General features: G+C 39.8%; 1 protein-coding gene across 1 annotated transcript in view; it reads right to left on the bottom strand.

Moving 5' to 3' along the window:
• LOC113106846 (ERC protein 2-like) overlaps positions 1-21315 on the bottom strand; it is a 50492-nt gene that overhangs the window by 11161 nt on the left and 18016 nt on the right. Inside the window, exons 5-6 of the mRNA XM_026268858.1 lie at positions 11887-12004; positions 83-202 (exon numbers count right to left, since the gene is read on the bottom strand). Coding sequence (XP_026124643.1) covers positions 83-202; positions 11887-12004 — 238 coding nt within the window. The remainder of the gene's footprint in view (positions 1-82; positions 203-11886; positions 12005-21315) is intronic.

Here is a 21315-nt window from a genome sequence, read left to right as displayed (position 1 = left end):
TGTGTGTGTTCACACAACTGCAACATGGACAAATCTCTTGTGAGTAGGTTTGGGTGAGTGTGTGTTTGTTTAGGTCAGTGACCTGCTCTGGTGGAGGGGAGATCAGTTCACGATGCTGTCCATGATGCAAATGATGGGAATACTGTGGATGAATGTGTTCGACTTCATAATGTTCTGCCATGTGCTTCATCCTACTGTGTACCTGATGAAAAATATACAAATATCATATTGAATAAATATCAAAAGAATCCCACTCAGGGAATCCCACTATCATACACTGTGCATCTATACCTTTATTGTAAATGGCTTTAAAATATTTTGGTAGCACTTTATTTTACAGTCCTGTTCCCCATGTACATACAGTACTATGTACTTATTATAGTAATTACAATAACTATGTAACAACTAGATACTAACCCTGAACCTACCCCTAAACGTAACCCTACCCCATGTAGTTACCTTGTACTACCAGAACTTTCTTAGATAAATACACTGTAAGTACACTATAAGTACATTTAAGTACACGTACTGTTAAATAAAGTGCAACCATATTTTTCATACTTGTTCAACCATAAACAGGATTAAACCCAGATGCAGAAGTTTACAAGTTTGAAGACAAAGTTAAGTATACAAAGGTGATTATGCAGTTAATATATAGCTCATACACAACAGTATAAAGCAAGTAAAATAGATGTACAACAGTGGAACCATAAAAAAAAAAATAACATTCACATATAAGTATATCAGGAAATCAATGAAGGAAGGTCGAGATCAAATTTCTTTATATAGCACAATTAAAACAGCAAGAATGCTGACCAAAGGGCTTCACAAGCAGAGCAAGTACACATAAATGAAACAGGGCATGAAGTATTCAGTCCAATCACAACAAGATAATTTAAACACAATTTTAAAAGTTAAACAAAAATTACAACCCCTAGCATTTAAGAGATACATAAGATAAACCCAAATTAAGAGCAAGCCTGAGATAAGAAGTAGATTTTAATTGATAGTTTAAAGAGGCTTAATGTAGGAGAAGCTCTAATTATAATGTTGAGCCAGACACGTTCCGATCCATATGCAGAACTTTTATTAAGAATGGTCACGGCGTCTTGTAGTTTGGGTGACTGTGACTTGATTTGGCTCATGAAGATCCACTGTGACTTGAGTTGGCTCATGAAGATCATTGGTCACTTGACTTGGCTCGTGAAGATCATTGGTGACTTGACTTGGCTCATGAAGATCATTGGTGACTTGACTTGACTCATGAAGATCATTGGTGACTTGATTCGACTCATGAAGATCAACTATGACTTGATTTTGCTCATGAAGATCAACTGTGACTTGACTTGGCTCATGAAGTTTAACTGTTGTTTGACTTGACTTTTGGGTGTTAGTATTGACTTGACCTGACGATCGACAGGTACCTGACTTGACTCTGGACGGTTGACTGCAGCAGCCATCTTGTGCAGGGGCGCTGGGCTGGCAGCCATCTTGTGCAATGGCGCTGGGCTGGCGGCCATCTTGTGCAGTGATTTTGGGGCTTTAAAGTCCTCTGCCTCCCCACAGTGAAAGGAGAGTCATATAACAAGAGTGCAAAGTCCAGTACGTCCCTTAAAGGTCCTGTTTTTCGTGCTTTTTTGAAGCTTTGATTGTGTTTACAGTGTGCAATATAACGTGCTCATGTTTCACGGGTAAAAAAAAACACAGTACTTTTCACACAATTCACTTATGTGTATACCATAATCTGTCATAAAAACGGGCTGATGACTTCCTTGTTCTATGAAGTCCCTCCTTCAGAAATACATAACGAGTTCTGATTGTGCCAGCAGTTCCTGTGTTGTGATTCGACAACAGCTTAGTGCACGCTGCCCTCCTGGAAATGCAATTAGGCTAGTTTTGAAAAGCAAGTGGGCAGGATTTGTTTTGAAAACCTGTTAATCCTGATCTGAACGCACATGCTGGAGATGTTCTTCTAATCACAGAATGCCTTTACTAACGAGATGCGCATGAAAATCGGATTCTATTTTTTTTTTTTTGCACAGCCCTAACATCTAGTTAACAAAGCTAAACAAGGTTGCCCTTTGTGTAATAAGTTACAGAAACTGTTAAACGCACCAATTTTAATAATAAAATACACTTACTGGTTGTGGTCTTTAAACAACGCCTTCTCCAGACAAAGAGGGAACTGCTCCATCTTTGAAGAATAATCTTTGTGTGAATCCAGCATTAAACTGATTGAGATTGAGGAAGCTGTCCTCAGCAAAATGTGCTATACATAGTTTTACATGTATGTTATAATTTTTGGGAACAGAGTTAAACATAAATTTTAACCATTGATCTCTAAGTACAGCGTCCCTGGGAAGGCCGAACAAAGGTGATTGGACTCTGAGATGAAAATAACAGCGTTTCGACGACCTGGCAACAAACACAAACGCAACTCTTCCTCTTCTCCATCGGAGCGCAACAAGACCACACCCCCTTTTTGTGTATTCATGTGGGCGGAGGTTAGTCAAAAAACAGTTTTAGTGACGTCATTACTGCAGGAACTAGAGGGATGTAGTCCAAACGGGTCGTTCATGTTGGCGAATTCTGTTAAATAAAATATCTTGCTTGGCATTGAACTTTGAGCTTTAGAAGATTTTTTACAGATATTATTTATACTCTAACAACAACATTACAAACTAACTAAAGTTTTAAACATGGGATAACAAAGAATGGGACCTTTAAGCTCCCATTAGACTCCCCTCTAGGTAACCATGATTTTACTGGTTCATTGAGTCCAAAACGGAATAAATATTTAAACAAGACTTCATCATCTAGAGGAACTTGATATACCAACTCACAGAACTGTTGAACATAGTCCTCAATAGATTGATCTCCTTGCCTTAGACTTAACAGCTGGTCGACTGGATCTGTGGTTAGGCTGGATTGGTGAAAGGCTGACATTGAAACCGAAACTGATACCTCAGTGACGAGGCTGCTGAATCCTGGTAAGGCGAAGTCTTCTGTAACGATGAGCCAGAGATGTTCGGATCCATATGCAGAACTTTTATTAAGAATGGTCAGACAGGCAATAATCAGTAACGGCATCTGGTATGTCAGGGATAACCAGGATCAATAACAGAAATGAGCAGAATGTCAGGGCAGGCAGCATAGAATCAGAGTCTGTAAAACAATCCAAAGTCAGGTACGGCAGGAACAAACACAAGGAAAAACATTTGGAAATGTCAGACAGGCAAAACAAGACTTTGCAATGTGGTTGTGTGTGAGTGCTGCTTATATGTGTGCTTAAATGAAGTACAGGTGTGCCAAGGAGATTAGCTGATGAATGAGGTGCAGGTGTGGCAAGGTGATAGTGATGCAGTGACTCATGGGAGATGGATGTAGTTTGGGTGTGGTGCAACAGATGAGAGGTGCTAGTGTCCAAGTGATGATATGGTGACATCTGGTGGTTGATGGGTGGAATGGTCCTGAGTGGAGTGCCCTCTACTTGGGCAATCCAGCTAATGATAGTGACACTGATAGTTAAGGGTAGAGTGTTCCAAAGTTTTGGAGCATAGACTGAAAAAGACTTGTCACCTTTTGTTTTCAATTGAGATTTTGGGACATTTGAAAACTGCTGGACTGAAGATCTGAGTGGTCTCTGAGAAGAATAGAAACTTAAAAGTTCTGATATATAGTTAGGGGCAAGTAGAACTTGTAGAACATGTAGAACTTTAAACACTCATGTTAACCTCTTAGCCAGCACCCCGACGCCCTCGTCACTTGCACTTGTCATGGTTTATGAATAGATTAAATGAAACGGGACAGATTTAATATTGACATACTATGTATCATTATAAAGATCTAAGCCTCAAGCATCTACTACAGATCGCTGTTTTTCAATGGAAAGCTTATAAAGACTGTATTTGCTAGATTTGTGTAAGCAGTACACATACAAACATGACCAATGGAAACGCTGTACATACCAGATCCGTCGTAATAATGAGTCATAAATACATCCACAGCTGTAAATCCCGGTTTAGTTAGAAAGGTAAGGGTCCATTGAACACTGATCTCATGGAGCACGTGTTTGGTCCAATGAAGCAATAACATTGTGATATGGATCATAATTCCTTTGTTTACCTTTCAGTTCTTCAGTTACAGAACTGTTTGCGTCCATTATGGAATAACTCGCGGTCAGAAACTGCGTCTTGGTAGTAAAAAAATGGCATGGTTTTGCAACGTAGTGTCACAAACAGAATGAGACGATCCTCTGGGAAAATAGAATTAATGAAAGAGAGACGAAAGATAGTATATTTCAATTTTGGCGCTCCCTCGTGACGCGTTCTGGCACACCTGTCAGCTGATGGAGGCGTAACTTATAGCGATCGCCTCTTTCTTTGTTTGTTTTATTTTTCAACAGTTTTTATATATGTGAGATTGTGTTTTATGTTGAATGTGAATGTGAATGTATCTGCATGATTACCATCTGTTTGAGTGCAAATCAGCTCGCTATTACTGCATGGTCACGGCTATGAAAGTGAACACGTCTATATGAATGGAGAGAGTGGATTATTTACTTTTATGGCACATTTGTGTTATTACCATTTGTATAAGTGGCCATCAGCACATCAGCACTTATTTGCATAGTAATTCATTGTAAATGCTGCATTTCTAGCAATCTCAGGATTTTCTGTAATCGGCAAACAAAGTTAAATCTTTTTTATTTTCTTATTCTTATTTTTCTTACTCAAATTATTCTTATTGTATTTTTCTAGTGCTCAAAAAAATCACTTATATGATGTCTAAATTTCTGTCTAGTGTTTTATAATAAAAAAAAATGCAGTGGTATGTTTACTGACTAAATAGTTTGTAGAAGCCTTCAGTACTATTGGGAAATGTATTTTCTTATATTTGGGGGGTGGGGGTCTAGACATGGTCTCAGAAAAGTATCATTTATCATGATATCTTAATCAGATTTGAAATAGAAACTCATGTCATGTATTTTTATATCAAATAAAAAATATTTAAGTGTGGTAAAAAAAAAAAAAAATTCAAGGGACTTCAGTGTCTAAAACTTTTAATAATTTTGAGCATTATCAAATCTGGTTGATAAAGAGTAAAGCCCAAACTGTCTTCTTTCCAAATACAAACTGTTACAATTATAATTTAGGTAGAGCACTTTTAGCTGTGAATCCCATAATGGGGGGGTGCTGGCTAACAGGTTAAAACCTTGAAGTAAATTATTTGTTTCACGGGAAACCAATGGAGAAAGGCCTGTGTAGGTGAAATAAGTTCTCTCTTTTTTGTCCCACTCAAAATGAGCTGCAGCATTTTGGACTAACTGTAATCGTGAGAGTGATGACTGACTAATTCCAGCATACAAGGCATTGCAATAATCAAGCCTTGAGGAAATAAAAGTGTGAATTACACTCTCCAAATCCTGAAAGGTGAGGAGGGGCTTTAACATTCGCAGTCAGTTTCGCTGGAAAAAGCTGGCCCTGACCACTGAATTTATTTGTTTGTCAAACTTCAGGTTGGCTTCAAAAATGACCCCCAGATTTTTCACAAAGGAGCAATTTTTGGACTGAAAATGCCCCAAGAGACCACTGTATGTGTCAGTGTGTGGTTCAGAGCTAAATAGGATAATGTCAGTCTTATTTTCGTTCAACTGAAGGAAATCCTCATCCATCCATTCTTTAGAATCTAATGGTAAGTAGAGCTGGGTATCATCTGCATAGATGTGATAGGAGATGTTATGGCGCTAAAAAATTGAGCACAACGTAAGGATATAAAGAAAAAAAAACTGGACCCAGAATTGAACCCTGTTGCACCCCAGAGTTGATTGGCATAGGGGCTGAAGAAAATTGTCCAATTTCTACAGATATGCTCCTATTTGATAGATAAGACTCAAACCAATCTAAAGGAGCATCACAAATGCCTGCCTAATAATTTAATATTTTTAACAAAATGCTGTGGTCCACAGTGTCAAAGGCTAATTCATTGAGAAGCACCTGTATTTCTGAAGATAACATTGCTGGCTGCAGAAAGGAGAAAGATAGAACCGGTCACCCTTGGGTCTGTAAATTATAATAATATTTGCTTCTCTACATGATTGGGGGACCCTTTTTGGCTGCCACACAAGGCTGATTAACTGGATAATTTATCTTTCCTTCACAAACTCAGTACGGCTCTTGTATGTCTTGTATGCAATTGATTCTGCAGCTGTTGTAGGGGGTATTGGATTTCTTTCTACAAATTATGGGTTTTTAAGATAGGCATGCGTATAGTTGAGGAGGGCAGACATGTACATGTATGTGACATTTTCGCTAAATGAATTAACAGTGTGTCAATAGTTGTTATATGTGCCCCATCACGGAAACCAGTGACACAAGTCGGCAGCACAACTTTCGAGCAAAATGAAAATCGTTTTTTTGCAGAATCTGTTAGTTGAGATCACAAAGAAGCCTCTCCGTGTTTGAGATAGCAGTATTGGTCTATTTAAAAGCATACATTTTGAGGTTGAAATCAGGTTGTTTGTCGGAGATTCTAGCACGCAGTAGGGGCGTTTCATTGTCTGTCTGTATTTTCATACTGGATAAGCCGGCTTTTGTTTCTTTTGTTATTTCCCCCGCCCTCCGAGGGAAGAGTGGCTACTTAGTATGCAGCTCTCTGGCCGGCTGTAGCTGATATCAAAATTCAATGAAGATGTACGCCGCAAAGATGAACGCAGACGAGCTGAACCGTGACCGTTACACTGAAAATATTTTGAAGTACTTGAAGACAAGCCGGATGCTTATAAACAAGTGCTCACTGATTCTGAAGACGAGGAAGAATGTATTGGACTGGCGTCAGACGAGTTGGACCATAAGATATCAGAGGCTATATCGATAGTAACATTTGATGGGGATAAAGACAGAGAAATGGGGAAAATCTGTAACATTTAGAGGCAAACTGTTTGCACAGTGCAAACTTCGGAGATGGTTACATCCACAAAGAAGACCCCGACAAAGAGAAAGTGTGCCCGAACGACTTATCTTATTGGAGGCATCGAGATCTGCGAGAATACTTTTGTTTCTTATGGGGTGAGTTTCCATAAACATCAAAGTTTGTCGTTTTGTGTTCATTCTAAGAACAAGTAGACGTTATCTCATGTTTAGTCCATGTTTAGACCTTCCCATATCTACCTACTGTTATAAGCTAGCTCATCGATTATCACAGAATCCTGTAAAAAAGTTCTAATGCTACACAATGAAATCAATTTACCAAGTTTTATGTAGAAAATCAGCAAATAACAAATAAAATTAGCATCAATATGTACTTTTTGTTTACATAAACATTAAAATAATAACATTAAAAATGATGGCCACATTTTAAAGATTAAAGATTTTTTATAAAAAGATAAAACTCACATATTTCAGCCTCTAAATCCTTTTTATAAAAGTCAAAAAAGACAAATTACTGACATTTACAATGCACAGTCTCCTTTATTATTAATAGTATGCTGTCCAATTTTTCCTGTTGTGTCTATCGTTGCTATGCAGGGGGTATGGCTTATCTAAATGAGATGTAAATGAGCCCCATTGTCACTCGCAGCAGTGAGAACTGCACAATCTTTAAAGGCTATGTTCTGCTTTTTGAGCTTTTTTGATTGCCTACCTTCAAATGGCCACAACTTCTCCAAATATTATCAGATTTCCATGTGTTACACATCATTGGAAAGCTTGGAGACTACATTTTCAGAATCTGTGAATAACTCAAAATGCCCCAGAACCGACTTGTGTCCCTGGTTTCTGTGATTGGTCACATATGTCTCTTTTTCCTGATGTCTTGCAACTACTGTTGTGTTACAATCCTCCGGCAGAAAGATTTTCTAATTTTCATGAACCTTCCGTAGGGTCTCAACCAGTGTCTCTATAAATATATCCTTCACCTCTCCTACTGATGAAATGGTAGCTGCGTAAGCACTAAAAAGTGTGGCAAGCTGATTTCCAGAAGTGAGAAGGGAGAATGACATTAACTTTTAACTGATACCAGTTGGTGTCTCAGTGAGCTTTTGACAATACTGTTTCTGACAGCCCATCTGACATCCAATCCCAAATTATAGATGTGTTAGAGCACTCACTTTCTTCCTTGAGTTTCTAGATCCCCAAATGAGGTAAGCAGTAAGGATCCTTTATAAGACTGCTCAGACACAGGGGTCTGAGGGAAGCGAGGCTTCCAGATCATCACCAGCACCACTGCTTCACCCAATGGCAGACGTTCCTAAAGTCCTGCCAAGCCATGTGGTTTCAGTACCCTCAAGCTACAGCACTAACTAGTTCAGTGGTCTCTACACATCTGAGTCAAGTGAACCCAGAGTTATTAGCTCTGATGTATGCACTGCCTTTGATAATATCTTGTGTGTTTGCGCTTCACATGCTTCTGTAGTGCCTCGCAAAGAGACAGTTTCCTTTGTTGCACTCTCTGAATATCCTGTGACCTCTGTTATACCTGTTACGGCCAAGGAGGCTAAGATAAGTTACCTTGCCTCTGCCACAAATGCAGTCCATAGTCCCCCCATGAAGACCATCCCTATCGCCATTATCCTGGCCATGGGGACCACTCTTGAATCTTTTGTGTGTTGCCTTTTCTCACTAGGTTTGCTGTAGCCTACACTCCAGATGCCCATCTCTCAGCTAACCATCCTGATACTTTAAGTTCTAACAGCCCACCAGACACAACCAGCTCTGCTGTTCCTCCAAATACAAAGACCAGCTCTGCCGGTCCTTCAAGAAGCTCTCTGACAACCAGCCTGCCAAAAACTCGACACTCAGCCAGCACCTCAGATGTCAGTATGTCATCTGACCTTCCAAACATCTGCCCATAGGCCACCAGATCTGCAGACAATCATCTGTGAACCAGCCTTCCAGATTTCCTCTTGTTTACCAGTATTCCTGAAGTTCATTACGCCAGTGGTTCTCAAACATTTCCAGCAGGCTCCCTTGTGTCGGGTGAATCCTTTTGTGGCCCCCCAAAAGAAAACTCATGACACAAAAAGTCCTCAAATTGACAGTTTTACTTAAAAAAAAATTTAAACAAGTGCACATAACCCTGCCAGTGGTTGGTAAGGCGTAGTATAAATTCAACTTAGCCGCTGTGAGGGAATGATCTTGACCTGATGTGGTATACAGGCTGGCTGGACAGTATGATGGGAGAAAAGGGTAATATGTGTAGTCCATATCTACTTTGTCACACTTCCAGCAACGCTCCAGTGGCATTCAAGAAGTCCAACCCTGCAATTAGGAGAAAGGCGAGGTGATTGTCTTTAAGGATATATGTATCGACTAAGCATTCTTGATCATGCCAGTGATACAAGAACTTTTGTAGGTCTCTGGATTGGTGAATCGTTCCATCTGCCATTATGAATCTCTGTGGGGCAGAGGTAATGACTGGTGGGCCCTCAGTCTTCAGCTGTTTCCACAGGCTCTCCTGCACCAAGGTGTACATGCTTCCTGTGTCTAAGACCGCCTTCACCTTCTGACCATTCACCCTTACCGGAACGAAGAGGAGTGACTTGACTGGGTGGTGTTGTGCCAGGGTCAGTCCAGCCAAGTTTTGCTGTTACTACGCTCTGCAATCTTCTTGGTTTTCTCTTTGACACCTTCGGTACAAACTTTTTGCCAGTAGTCTTTTGCTCCCATGCAATCCCTTTCCAACATTGAACCAACCTTTACAAGCTGTTCCACAGTGTTGACTGTCCCCCTAGGCATCCTGCAACCCTCAGGTTGATGTTGTTGAGGATGCGGTTGACCAGCTCTTCCTCAGAGATCTCTGGCTTCCATTTTAGACAGAGAACCTGATAATCATAGGCCAAGTCCCTCAAGCATTGTTGTGGCTGCTGGATCAATGTCCTCAGCTACTCCTCCACCTCCGAGAGGTAATCTTTTGAAAGAAAAGCCGCCATAAATGCCTTTTTGAACAAATGCCAAACTATTACCTTGGCCTTCTCTGCTTTCCACCAGCTCAGAGCAGGTCCTTTCAAGACAGTACTCAAAGTACCGATGAGCTCAACACTGGGGAGAGGCCTGATCTCCAGGAAGTTCTCGCACTGCTCAATGAAGTTCAATGAGTACTTCGGCAGTCTCTGAGGAGTCACCGAAGGATGGGAACTCCAGACAGATGGGAAGCCGAGCACACAATGAGGATGAGCCAGCCACAACTGAGGAGGTAAGCACATTAGATGAACGAGTGTGCACATGAGCATTTGCATCATAGGTCGTATTTTGTGTGAGACGAGTTGGACTTTTCGGTTTAGCATTAACTGGCAATGAGGTCAGTGGACCATAGCCCTGAGAAATGTGGGAGGAAGCTGGTGAGTAGGTCTGTAATCTGGAAAGAGTGGGCATACTGATGAGTCTTAGCTTTTTCATTTGACTTTCCAATTTAGCATCTATCCTCAGTCTGTTACATCAGTCAATGTTTTCGCATTTTTCCAGTGATTTTAGGAAATAGTCCTCCAACCCTGCCAAGTAAGCATCCACGGCCTTCCTGAAACTGGTCTCCCGGTTTACTGTAACTGTCTCTTGACTGTTTACAATCATTCTCAATATTTCCTACTTTTTTATTGAGGGCTAATAAATCCACTCTTACTTGCTAAGAGCCATCAAAAACTACAAGACACCATCCCCCTGCACTGGGGCAAATCAACGACTTGCTAACGACCTGAATGAGTTTTACTGTAGATTTGAATTCCCCCACACTCCATCTCCCTACACAACCGTTAACACCTCCTGCAATCCCCTTCTCCACCCCTCCTGCACTTCAAATCAGTGAAGGCGATGTGCGTCAGGTCTTCAGGAAGAACAAAAGGAGAAAAGCACCATGCCCAGATGGCGTTACACCAACCTGTGCTGACCAGCTGGCCCCCATATTGTCGCAGAACTTCAACAAATCTCTGGAGTTGTGTGAAGTGCCTTCCTGCTTCAAATGCTCCACCATCATCCCCATTCCGAAGAAACCAAGATAACAGGACTTAACAACTACAGACCTGTGGCTCTAACATCTGTCGTCATGAAGTTGTTTGAAAAACTGGATCTGGCTTATTTGAAGGACATCACTGGGCCCTTACTGGACCCTTTCTCTTCCCACTGGTGTTTTCCCTGTAGACCAACGACTGCACTTCTAAAGACCCCTCTCTCAAGCTCCTGAAGTTTGCAGTCAACACTACATTGTTGTAGAATTTTTATTTTATTTTACTCTTTCTTATTTACTTTCTTAGATATTGTGTGGGTTTTTAAATATTTATATTTTTCCTTTTGATTAAACTTGTTTTCTCTCTCAATATGTATGTCACCTGAAATGCAACAAAGACATCACACAGTAAAACAATGAGCCTTTGAGGTCTTTAATGCAGGTAATTTACTCAGGAAGGACAGAGGGGTTAGCCATAAATAAAGACTTTTGACCTCACGGGTGTGAAGGCACACAAACACACAGTGAAACAAATGACCAGAAACAGCTAGGTTTGGTTTACAGGGTTAAGCGGAAATTTACAGAGAAGGAGTCTTGTAAGAAGTGGGAGGTGATAACCATATATTAAGGCTGTCTGTTATCTTCAGTGTGATTCAGGTATGTTGTGTTTCAGGGTAGCTGCTGAAACAGTGAACAGTTACATGATTCCTGCACAAACTGCAAAGTCATTTGACCAAAACTGTACTCGTTAAGAACTAAACATCAAACATGGACAAGGAAAGACAAATTGAGAAACAGACTGTGGAATCATGGAAATACAAGGTACATTCCATGTTATTAGTTTTATGCTTTCATCTGCATTAACACTGATTCAATATACATTAAAAGCATAAAACCACAAAGAGAAAATTATTAACTGGCCTGTTATTTTTGGTGATTCATAAACCTCACCTTTTCTCTACTCAAGGTCATCACGTCCTCAGGGGTCACCATGTTTCTTACTGGAGAATGTTCTAGTAAATTGATGCAGCCATCTTTTTCACTGACAGCAGCCAGCAGAGCCTGTTGTCTGATGGGAAGGTAAGAGCAGTGGGATGTTAGGACCTACGATAAGTTATTAGAAAGTAATTTCATCAAGAGCATTTCAGTGAAAGCTCACAGTCTCTTCCTTTCTTGTGATCAGAAGACTTTAGGCCATATGGGGCACAATTTTCCCCAAACGGTGAGATGTAAAAACAATCTTAAACTGATTCCTCTCTCTTACGAAAACTATAGCTTGATGCATCCACTGTAAAAACCATGAAGCCATTTTGTTTTTTTTAGGTCTGTGATCATGCAGGGAGTAAAGCTTATACTGTAATACAGGGGTGTCCAAACCATTTCCTGGAGGGCCACTGTTCGCAAAAACTGCAAAAACTTTATTTATTAGACCAGTTTGATTTTGTGATATATGCACATTAATCACCAGTTTTAATATGGAGACGTATTCAAAGGAGACTGAAAGGAGAGCAGCACAATGTCGCAGAATGAACAGCAGCTATTAGCTATGTTTCCATCCAAAGTTGTGAATGTAACGTTTGCGCAAAATTGAAAAATTGCACAAAACATTTGCAAATAAATCCATTTATGTTTTCATCCATTGAGTCGAAGAGAACAACATTGTCATTTCTTGATAAACTGGCACTTCATATCACTAAGAAGTATGTATTATTACTTGCTGACTTGCTGATGAATGATGAAATGCATTCATTGGTATCTAAAGTGGATGCTGCTGTTTGAGAACATATTTGTGTAAGACAGGTCTGGGAGACAATTATACAGAAATACTTTTTCATAAACACAAGGTGTTTATATCTGCCACTTTAAATGCCTAGACTTAGGTTAATTTGGTTAAATAAGTGGCTGTCAATCAGCTGAAAAATAAAATGTTATCAAAGTGATTCTAAAGATATTTTTCCTCTTTGTCTTTATGGTTTTAATTCTGGTTTGAATTTTACTGTTAGAAAAAGATGAAAAGAATATTAAAACTTTAAAGATACTGTTGGTGTGTAGAGTTAAATATGAATTACATCACTCAAAAAAAAAAAAAAAAATTCCTTCCTTTTAAGAAAATTCAGCAACAGCACTGGGAGGCCCGGGATCCTGTGCAGTGCCCCTGCATGCAAGTTACAGCAGGGATCTCCGACCCTGCTCTTGGAGAGCTTCGTCCTGCAGACACAAGTTCCAACACTGATCCAACACACCTGTCTGTTACCATGTAGCCCTAAATACCTTGATTAGCTGGTTCAGGTGTGTTTGATTGGGATTGGAGCTGAAAACTGCAGGACGGTAGCTCTCCAGGAGCAAGACTGGGGACCCCTGAATTGCAGAGAAGTGCAATGGTTACTGTTGTCAAAAGTATTTAAACAATTAATTTTTAACTGATTTATTTTTGTAAACTCAGATATCAGCATAGCAATGAAATCAAAGTGTGTTTAAAAGAACGGCGTTAGGTAACAACGTTATTTTTTCAGTAACGGGGTAATCTAACTAATTACTTTTCCCGTCGTTATAACGCTGTTAACATTACTGGACGTTAAAAGTGATGCGTTACTATGCATTGATTTAATAAACTATGCAATCCAAACGGACCCCTGGCTCCGTTAGCAGGTGGGTTAATAACAAGATAAGCGATTATGATTGGCTAAGGCAGAGTCATGTGTTTCATGGTAGCCAATCAGAGCCAGTGTTTTTACGCCAGCAGCGTCAAACACACACACATGCACACACGCGAGATTCGCAGCAGCAGCAGAGATGGCGAGTCAGGAACAAACCGATGGAAAGTTGGCATTTTCAAGGTGGAGATATACGCATTACTTCAATTTCATTGTGGTCAAAGGCAAGAACGTGCATGTTAGTGTACATGTAATGTGTGACACACACATCTACAAAGCTAGTGGCCAAAACCACTTTTCTTACAAAGATAATACTTGAAGTGCAGGATAAAACTCTTGCTGTCTGTTGATGTGCAATATATATCAAAGGTATGTACGAACACCTGTCTGTTCTACTCATTTCAACTGACTTGTGGAAACTGCTCCAAAAAAAAAAATTCTTTGACATAGGCTATAGCAACTTTTTAAAGTAACGCAAATAGTTACTTTCCCTGGTAACGAGTTACTTTTATTATAGAGTAATTCAGTTACTAACTCAGTTACTTTTTGTAACAAGTAGTGAGTAACTATAACTAATTACTTTTTTAAAGTAACGTTCCCAACACTGATGATAAACAATTACCATCCAAATAAAGCTTAAGTTTGTAGTGTTTAAAAAAAGATTGCATATATACTTTTAATTAGTGTACAATTCTTTACACCTCTACCTGGATCTCACTTATTTTCAAATCTTGCTAACTTCTTGGCCACAAGAAGTATTTCCTATTTCCTATTTCCACATAACAGATAAAGCTGCAATACCCACATCAAAACACTTGAGTAGGAATTTAAGCAGCACATAGACTGGACAGTACATGGCGCAAAAGCCAAAAACAGACTGAACAGTCCAAAATGGTCTGCTTTGTAATTAGTCCATTTAATGTGGTGGTGGGGGTCTAATGCTAAACATGTATGGCGTTATGGCAGCAGCGCCATTGAGGTATCTGGCCTTACAGTCTACCTGGCTGACAAAACAGCTGACTCAGGTAAGAACATCTGCGGAGGCTTGTGTATTTACACCAACAAACTCTTGGTGTACAAATATCACTGTAGTTGAAAGATTCTGTTGCACTGACATGGATTTTTATGCTGCTTGAATGTAGACTGTTTTATCTCCCAAGATAATTTTCTGTTGTGTATATTTGTGCTGTGTATATCCCCCAAGACGCTAATGCTAAACTGGCTTTAGCACAGCTACACTATAGCATTAATAAAAGCCTGGCTGCACACCCTGACAGTGTCTTTATAGCAGCGGGGGGTTTTAATCATGCTGACTTAAAGACTGTATTTCACTGATTCCATCGTAATGTGTACTGTGCAACTAGAAGAGATAAAACACTGGATCAGGTGTATACTAATACATATATATACATGTATACTAATACATTTGACTAAGGCTAACAAAGTCCAGGCATATCCTCATTTGGGTTTGAGCGATCATATTTCACTCATGCTCCATCCTTGGTATACACCCACTATTAAGACTGCTGGGCCCGTGGTGAAGCCAGTTAGAATATGGCCTAAAATGCTATCCCGGAGCTACAGGATTGCTTCCACTACACAGACTTTGATGTTTTCAGAGACCAGGAATTATTAACATGCCAGACCCTTGATGAGTACACCACTACAGTGATCGATTTTATCAATTTCTCTGTAGACAGGGTTACTTCCTGGAAGCTGATCCATGTCTTTCCTAACCAAAAACCATAGATAACACATGAAGTTTGGCTGCTGATTAAAGCCAGGGATGCAGCCTATAGGTCTGGGGACAGGGGGGCTTACAGCACAGCCAGGAGTGCTCTTAGAAGGGGCATCAGGTCTGCAAAACTAGATTACAAAAGGCGGATTGAGGTCCATTTTAACACCTCTACAAACTCCCAACAGGTGTGGGAAGGATTTAGGGCAATATCAGACTACAAGGGTACAACATCTGCCTTTTGTGAGTAGCACTTCCACTCTAGCAGAGGAATAACACGTTTTATGCCCGTTTTGATAGGGAGAACAAGGACAGACACCTGCCGTCCAACAACAACACTGCACCAGTCCTGAGCCTTCATAAAGTGAGAATCTGGCTGAGCAACATCAACCCCAGGAAGGCATCCGGTCCAGACGGTGTGCTGGGTCAGTTGCTAAAGGACGATGATGAGTGAATGTCTAACTCGTTATCTAGGGAATACCCAGAAATGTCTCTTTTTTCTGAGGAATCTGAAAACAAAACTGCACCACAGGTTCATGATAAACTTCTACAAGTGTGCAATCCATAGTGTGCTGATTTATGGACTGCTAGTCTGGTTTTCCAGGTGCACTGTAGCTAAACAGCAGATGATTCAGGGGTTGGTGAAAACTGTTAGTAAAATCACCGGGACTGTTCTCCAAGAGGTTTCTACTGTGTACACCTCACGCTGCCTGCATAGGACATGCAATATTATACAAGACCAGTTTCACCCAGCACACAGTTTTTCCATCTATTGCCCTCTGGTAGGAAGTACAGGTCCCTTCAAGCCAGGACCACTAGAATGGCCAATAGCCTCTATCCCCAGGCAGTCAGACTGCTGAATAATCTCTGTTCTACTCTCCCCTTACCATTTACTTAACTTGTATCCATTATACACCATTCTTCAACAATTGCAATAACTGTAAACTGGACTTTGCATTCCTGCAGCACACACAACAATACAAATTGTTCTGGTTACTACTGTCTCTCTATCCTATACACTGTATTCCTTACCAATGACGTATTGTCCTGTTGACATACATGTGCTATGGCTGATATTGTCATTTCTTATTATGTCACTGTTGTCAATTTCAGTATAATTTCTATGATGAGTCATGAGTCGGAACTTCAGGTGGTAAGAAAAACAGTATCAAATTTCTGTGTTTTGTTGGCAATCGGTGTGTAAGTGCTTGCAACTCTTTAGCTCTACCTACAGTGCGCCTCCAGGAGCTCGGATGTTTTCAAAGAGAAATGTAAAGCTGTATCTTACGTTTATGAATCTGATAAAACTAAAGACTCTTCTGAGATATAAAGGATGCGGTACTAATATATAGGTACTCAAGATTACCATGAGACTGGCCAAAAGGGTGTGTGTTATGTCCCCATTAATAAGATTTTTTGATGCTATTCTCTCTGCCTATGTGTTATTGCAGGGTAAGATCAATGTCAAGTGAGGCAGGCATTTCTCTCAGAAACTTAATCTGTTGTTGTGCATTTTCTTCAGAAAATTAAATGTAATTTACACACTATTAACTCTGTTTTGCTCATTATTGAAATACTATTTTTATTATTGCTAGTGTCTATTTTTTTTGTCCTTACATCAAGCATTGTTGATTGTTATACTGTGAAACCTGGATCAAGCGATCTATCTTGTTTATTAATATCTAGCAAATAAATTGAATTTCAACAACACAGAGACACGGCAGGGAAAGCATTGTAACACTGGTGGGTCATTTCATAGGACATTATTTTGATTTGCTTCTCCATAATAATCACATCTGGAACTGTCAATCAGATGATGAAATGTGGACTGACCTGTAGGGGCTACAACATCACAGTTGTAGTCATTTGTCTCGGCCTACAAATAAACCAAAAACAATAGGTTTTCAAAGAAATGAGAGCCGTAACAAGAAAATATTCTCAAATCTGCTTTATCACATAGCAGGAAAAATAAAAATAAAAAAAAATTATTTAAAAAAAAATTGAACTGTGAATTTATAAAGATATCCACAGTAATTTAAAATGTTATATCAATGGCATACTTTATATTTATGTTATTTCTCCACTAGAAGTGATCATGGACCTCAAGATCTATGGCCTTGAAACAAGGTAGAATGGTGTACTCCTAAATAGCCATTAGGGAAGTGTATCATTTAACCTGTTAGCCTGCACCCTGACGTGGGCGTCCTTAACTCCCTGTGTTCGCACGTGTCAATGTTTACGAATAGATTAAATGAAACGGGACAAATTGAATCTTTACAAACCATATATCATTATAGAGATCTAAGCCTCAATCATCGACGACAGATCACTGTTTTTGAATGGAAAGCTTATAAATAATGTATTTGCTAGATTTGTTTAAGCAGTACACATAAAAAAATTAAGAATAAAAACACAGTTCATACCAGATTCATTGTAATAACGAGTCATAAACACATCCACAGCTGTAAATTCTGGTTAAGTTAGAAAGGTAAGGGTTCACTGAACGACATTTCATGGAGCACGTTTAGTCCAACGAAGCAATAATGTTGTAATATGGATGATAATGCCTTTGTTTACGTTTCTTTTTGAACAATGTGTTTATTGTTTTATTGTTTATTGTAACAGGGAAACACATTTCCATTTTGTCACAGTTATTTCCCACCCCAACAATAGAACACATCACTCATTCCTCCCATACAGAAATACATAAAAGTCTCAGACAAGAAACAATCTAAATGCAAAACAAATATTGCAAGGTACCCAAAAACCAAATATGCATTACTGTACTTTATGCATAAGTTAAATTTTTCAGCAAAACACATAATGAAACAACTTTGTTTACATTTCAGTTATGGAATAACTCACGGTCAGAAACTGCATATTGGTAGTAAAAAATTGCATGGTTTTGCAGCATATAGTGTCACAAACAGAATGTGATGATCCTCCGAAAAAAAAGTGAAAGAAAAGTGGAAGATAGTTTATTTGAATTCTGGTGCTCACTCAAGGCGGCTCGTGACACAAGCTCTGACGCACCTGTCATCTGATGGAGGCTGAACTTAGCGATCGCCTTTTTCTTTATTTGTTTTATTTTTCAACAGTTTTCATATATGTGTGAGTGTGTTTTATGTTGAATGTGCCTGTATTTGCATGATTACCATCTGTTTGAGTGCAAATCAGCTCGCTATTACGGTGTAATCACGGCTATCAGTGTAAACAATGTAAATTATTAGAGAGTGATTTATTGACTTTATGGTGCATTTGTATTATTACCATCTCTATAACTGGCCATCAGCACGTATTTTCATTGTAATTCATTGTAAATTCTTTATTTCTAGCAATCTCAGATGTAATTGGCATACAAAGTAAAATCTTTTTTTTATTTTTCTTACTCAAATTATTCTTATTGTATTTTTTTTAGTGCTCAATTAATCCACTTATATGATGTTGTCTATGAAGTTTCTATCTAGTGTTTTATAATTAAAAAACAGTGCTATGTTTAATGACTAAAATAGTTTTTAGAACCCTTCAATACAGTTGACAAATATTTTTTATATTTGGGGGGTGGGGGGACTAGACATAGTCTCAAAAAAAGGTAGCAGGAATCAAATTTTTCATTTTCTTCTTCAAATTTGAAATAGAAAATCATGAGACATGTGACTTTAAATCCATTACTTTTCTAGATTGCTCTAGGACTTTTATCAAATTAAAAAGATAAATTCAAGGCATTTCATTGTCTGTAACTTTTAATATTTCCGAGCATTATCAAATCTGGTAGATAAAAAGTAAAGCCCAAAAATTGTGTGTTACACACTGAAGTAAGCAACTGTTACAATTTAAAGTTAGGTAGGGCACTTTCATCTGTGAGTCCCATAATGGGGGTGCTGGCTAACAGGTAAAAGGAAATGTGTTTTTGGGGTTCTCAAACTAAATTTTGCAGGACTGTGCCCCCCCCCCCCCCCCCAGAACTAGAGTTGCCTCTCCCTGTGTAAAATATCCTGCTACGGTCAGTCTGTATCATGTGCATCTCTAAGGGATCCAGAATTTCAATCTGCTGAATTGTTTAATCAGAACCTGATACATTAAAGCAGTAGCTCACCGAAGCGCACAACAAGAAGTCAAAAAGTGCATTCTGTAGAAAAACAATCAATGTTCACAAAGTGCACAGGTTCCCTTCTCTGGGAACTGTCAAGTGACGTGAGGTTGTGTCACTGTCACACAAAAAACATGTTTTATCGCTCTATTTATTATAATAATTCAATGTACTATAGAGTTTTAATTGGTTTACATGTTTTTTTAGTTAATTTTATTCCTTTTAACATTTGTGTATGTGTGTGTATGTGTTACGAAGAGTTAGAGACATTCGGATCCATATGCAGAACTTTATTTTAAGATTGGTTGGACAAGCAGTAATCAGGAACGGCATCAGGTATGTCAGGGATATCCAGAATCAATAACAGTCACAAGCATAAGTCGGGGCAGGCAGCAGAGAATCAAAGGTGGTATACACAATCCAAAATCAGACACAGGAAGAACAAACACAGGAAAAACGCTCAGAAATGCTAGACAGGGCTAAACTGCCCTCTATTGGAGTTAATGGAAACTTGATCGTGACAGCTAATGATCGTGACAGTATTTCTTTAAATGTATGGTTGGCCTGTCTAGATATATGACAGAAAGCACGAAGTACAACTGCATAAAAGAGCAGCATGACAATACTTTGTATTACACTTTCTGTGGATTTTATATACACTGGGTGACTGAGTTTACCTGGTTTTATTGTGTTGGTTAAATGTCTTTTATGTGAAGGTTGTTGAGTAGAGAGATAAACAGGGCAAGCTTGGCAAGCAGATAATGTAGCTCATGGTTCCCAAAGCCTTGATCCATCGAATGCTACAGAGCCTCCATGAAAGGACAACAGAGATACATTACAGTTGACTGAAAACTCTTGTCAACATCCTGGAGGTCACCTAGTGGCCATTGGCCTTAAAGGATGTCTGGTTCTAGGTGGGAGACTGCAAAGGGTGTAACGTCATGAACTACAGCCACTGTGTAATGCTCAGTCCAGCGGGTTACTAAAATTGGAATGGAATCTGATCTCTCTGTGTAATAGTTAAAACATGTTAAAAGGATGAAATAAAACAGAAATATGGTTAAATTAAATTAAATTTATGCATTTAGCAGACACTTTTATCCAAAGCGACTTACAGTGCATTCAGGCTATCAATTTTTCCTATCATGTGTTCCCGGGGAAACGAACCCCCAAACTTGCGCTTGATAAGGCAAACCACTTGAGCTACAGGAACACTTAAAACTATCTATTTTATTATCAAAGCTTATTTGATTGTCCGCCGGTTCCCGCCTCCTTCTTCCCCTGAAAGAACATTGTTACAGTGGTTACGCTGTTTGCCTGAAGGCCGGAGCCTGCTGCCATCTGCCATGATGCGGAGGAGCAGCGAACGGGGGACTGCTGCCGTCCGCCATGATGCGGAGGAGCAGGGAACGGGGGACTTCTGACAGCTGCCAAAGAACGGAGGAACCGTCACCGTCCACCGGACGGCAGAGGAGTGTCGTGCCTTCCACCGAGGGCCGTCCAGTGCCACTGCCAGGCACCGTGGAGGAGTTCACCCAGCTGGTGGAGGGCCAAGTGGCAGTACGTCTGGGAACTGGAACATAATTTTTTTCCTCTCTCCCCTCTATCGTCTCTATCGCTCCTCATCCTTCCATCTCCTTTTCTCTCACCTCGTCTGTCCTACCCCCAGGTTCCCGCAGGTTACCATGAGGGGGGTGGGGGTGGGGGGCAATGGAGTAGTGCGCAGTCTCATGAGTACCCCCCCGGCCTGCGAGGTGCGATGGGGGTATGTGCCGAGTGGGGCGGGGATGAGAGCCGTGGGAATGGAGCGAGGCCGGTGGAGTGACTGGAAATGAACAACACCTGCGACTCTCACCGGTCTTGCGTCCCATGGAGGAGATTGGAAGGATACAAAAAGGGGA

Source organism: Carassius auratus, chromosome 8 (assembly GCF_003368295.1).
Source record: "Carassius auratus strain Wakin chromosome 8, ASM336829v1, whole genome shotgun sequence".
Classification (NCBI taxonomy): Eukaryota; Metazoa; Chordata; class Actinopteri; order Cypriniformes; family Cyprinidae; genus Carassius; species Carassius auratus.
This window is presented reverse-complemented; position numbering and strand designations above follow the sequence as displayed.